Source organism: Cariama cristata, unplaced genomic scaffold, assembly GCF_000690535.1.
Source record: "Cariama cristata isolate BGI_N322 unplaced genomic scaffold, ASM69053v1 scaffold34419, whole genome shotgun sequence".
Lineage (NCBI taxonomy): Eukaryota > Metazoa > Chordata > Aves > Cariamiformes > Cariamidae > Cariama > Cariama cristata.
Window position 1 is genome coordinate 305 of NW_009637990.1, and position 282 is coordinate 586.

Here is a 282-nt window from a genome sequence, read left to right on the forward strand (position 1 = left end):
GGGCGTCCCTCTCTGTCTTTTTTCCTCCCCCTCCCCTGACTCTGTCTCACCCCGAAAGCTGGCCAAAAGCTGCAGGATCCTCCCTAAACGGTATCTCCGTGCCCCCCACCAGCCCAAGGTGCCCCACCGCAAGTGGCAGAGTCCCGCGTGTGTCCCCCCAGTACCTCGAGGATCTGGTTGAACTGGGCTTTCAGCTCGAAATAAGGCTTGCTCTTAACGATGACGCGCTTGAGGGACTTCTGGAGGGCTTGGACCTTGGCTTCGGCTTGCTGACAAAGCTGG

The 282-nt window shown here is 59.6% G+C and overlaps 1 protein-coding gene across 1 annotated transcript in view; it reads right to left on the reverse strand.

Annotated features, from left to right (window-relative positions):
• SH3BP5L (SH3-binding domain protein 5-like) overlaps nt 1–282 on the reverse strand; it is a gene marked incomplete at its 3' end in the record, with an annotated part of 1,110 nt that overhangs the window by 235 nt on the left and 593 nt on the right. Inside the window, exon 2 of the mRNA XM_009708555.1 lies at nt 165–278. Coding sequence (XP_009706857.1) covers nt 165–278 — 114 coding nt within the window. The remainder of the gene's footprint in view (nt 1–164; nt 279–282) is intronic.